The 2,700-nt window shown below is 52.3% G+C and overlaps 1 protein-coding gene across 1 annotated transcript; it reads left to right on the top strand.

Annotated features, from left to right (window-relative positions):
- The first annotated feature begins 286 nt into the window (after positions 1 to 286).
- On the top strand, positions 287 to 2,155 carry dmrta2 (DMRT-like family A2). Its single transcript, XM_070832645.1, has 2 exons — positions 287 to 749; positions 1,269 to 2,155. The coding sequence occupies exons 1-2, from the start codon at positions 287 to 289 to the stop codon at positions 2,153 to 2,155; spliced, it is 1,350 nt and encodes a 449-aa protein (XP_070688746.1).
- The last annotated feature ends 545 nt before the right edge of the window (positions 2,156 to 2,700 follow it).

Here is a 2,700-nt window from a genome sequence, read left to right as displayed (position 1 = left end):
CTCGGCTCCTGCTCTTCTCGGATTTAAAGTCGACAGTATCTTCACATTTTTGACTCTTCGACAGACTCCTTCAACACTTTCCACCTGAGTTCCGATCATAGATTTTTCTTTTTTTGCATGTAGACACTAGACACACATATCGTTGACTTCACCTGTTGCCCAGATGTTGAGAACCGCTGAGCAGATGTGAACGGCTCGACAGGCTGCTAGTTGACCTAAAACGCATCGCCCAGAACAACACCGTCTAATTGTGTAATATCTAGTTACATCAGCGAGGACCGCGGGCATGGATCTGAGACCGGAGCACCCCACAGTCTCCTCTGCCTCTCAGGTGCACCCAGGAGCGGCAGCAGTGGCCGCAGCAGCAGCCTCCATCCCGGTGTCCATGGCCGGCAACCTGCTGCGCGGCCCTCCGATCCTCCTGCGCGCCGCGGACAAGTACCCGCGCACCCCGAAGTGCGCCCGGTGCAGGAACCACGGCGTGGTCTCCGCACTGAAGGGCCACAAGCGCTACTGCCGCTGGAAGGACTGTATGTGCGCCAAGTGCACCCTGATCGCCGAGAGGCAGCGGGTGATGGCGGCGCAGGTGGCGCTGCGGCGGCAGCAGGCGCAGGAGGAGAACGAAGCCCGAGAGCTGCAGCTGCTCTACGGTACGGCCGAGGGACTCGCCCTGGCCGCCGCCAACGGGATCATCCCACCGCGTCCGAACTACGAGGTGTTCGGCTCTGTCAGCAGCGAGAGTAACTCAGGTTTGTGGAGCAGCTGAATGCATTGATTTAAAGGCGGAGTACGAGTAGATAAGTAGGTTATAAAAACATCAGGGCTTCATCTCTGAAACCACCTGAAAACACAGGCAGCAGTAGTCAGTGGAGGTTATGTTAAAATGGGCTTTATTAAGTTACCTGAAGGCCTAAATTGAATCATCCAGTTAGTTTATGTACATCATTAAGCTGCCATGGGCCTACTGTGATGAGCTTGCAGTGTGGTTACTCAGAGACACATCTGACGATCTGTAGGCTGGTTAAACTAGTCATATATTTGTTTGGCAGCGGCTTTTAATATTTTAATGTGTTGGATTTATCGTGTATTTTATGCACAGACTGACCCACGGACAAGTACTCCCACTGCAGTGTGATTGTTTGGTCTGATTCTTAGACGTGTTTAAGTCGCTGCCTGTTTAAAGGCCCGTGTGTGATCAAAGCTTAGGCTACTCAGCCTTACTGTAACATTCACACGTCGCCATATGTTGTCCCTGACTGTGTCAACAGATTCAAGTCTCCAGAAATATGAGCTGTTTCCAAAGAGCCAGCTGTCCGGATCCTCCACCCCTCAGCAGACGGCGGGGAAACCGGCCTCCACCGAGAGTGACTCGGTCCCAGGCATCTCCTCCCCAGACGGCCGGCATGGAGGCTCGGGCTCGGAGAACGGAGACAGCGAGTCTTTCATCAGCTCGCCGGTCTCCAAGCCTTTAAAAGACGGAGGGGAAACTCCTGGCTCCGTCAGCTCCCTCGGCTCTGATTCCGGTTCTGAGACCGACAAAGACGAGCAGGAGCCCTCCCCGTCCTCTGCGGCCAGCCGGCACATGAACGCCATCGACATCCTGACCCGAGTGTTCCCCAGCCACAAGCGCAGCGTCCTGGAGCTCGTGCTGCAAGGCTGCGGTAAGGACGTGGTGCAGGCCATCGAGCAGATCCTCAACAACAGCGGCGCTCAGGGCTCCAACAAGGCCGGGCCAGAGGAGACGTGGACGGCAGAGAGGATGCTCCAAAACGCTCAGCAGCCTCCGCCCTCCTCCACATCCACAACCCCACCGACAAGGCCCATGATACCCGGAGCCATGACGCTCAGTAACCGCTCTGCGTTTTCCCCCCTGCAGCCAAACGCTCCGCACTTCGGCGCCGACCCCAGCACCTATCCCCTGGGCACCCACCTGGGGCTGAACCCGCTGCGGCTGGCCTACTCTGCGCACAGCCGGGGACTGGCTTTCATGACGCCCTACTCCACCACCGGGTTGATGCCCACCCTGGGCTTCAGACCCCCGATGGACTACGCCTTTAGCGACCTCATCAGAGACAGGACAATGCTACACAAGGAGCAAGGCTACGCCAGCGGCCTGTACGGGCCTTTGGTCAACAACACGCCGGAAAAACAGTGAGGCTGGTGGGCTGACCACAGAGACACATTCCGTTGTATTTGTAGCCACAAGTGTTGAATATTCTGGCGAAAATCTGTGATATGTTTTGGCTACAGGCTCCTGTACATAATAGGATTATCTGCCATGTAGTCAAATGGCCTGAGAGGGAAAAACTAAACTCACTTATGTGTAATTTTCAAAAATAATTTTGTATGTTTAACCACAGAGGTTTGGATGACACTCCCCACCGATGAACCTGAGTATGCCATTAATAAAATAACGTGAAGCGGAAAAGATATTTATAGACTCCAAAATAAATCAAGCTGAGAAAGTAAAAATAGATTAAGTTGCATACAAGGTTAAAGCTGCATATTACCTTACTGATTTTTATGTCAACTGTGCAGGAATTAAGATAAAATAAAGTATATAAAAAAAAAGATTAATCAGAGAGCTATGACTTTTTAAAGCCCATCAATTTTTTTTAGCTGGTTGGTGAAACCGAAGTACGAAATCAGACTTAAAATATGCATTTCTCTCACACACATGGAATATTAAAATGAGGGAAA

This window comes from Pempheris klunzingeri, chromosome 6 (genome assembly GCF_042242105.1).
Source record: "Pempheris klunzingeri isolate RE-2024b chromosome 6, fPemKlu1.hap1, whole genome shotgun sequence".
NCBI classification, from domain to species: Eukaryota; Metazoa; Chordata; class Actinopteri; order Acropomatiformes; family Pempheridae; genus Pempheris; species Pempheris klunzingeri.
This window is presented reverse-complemented; position numbering and strand designations above follow the sequence as displayed.

Coding starts and splice junctions, on each gene's coding strand:
- dmrta2 (XM_070832645.1), top strand. CDS start 287: ATGGATCTGAGACCGGAGCACCCCACAGTCTCCTCTGCCTCTCAGGTG. Junction 750..1,268: donor CAGCAGCGAGAGTAACTCAG/GTTTGTGGAGCA, acceptor CTGTGTCAACAG/ATTCAAGTCTCCAGAAATAT.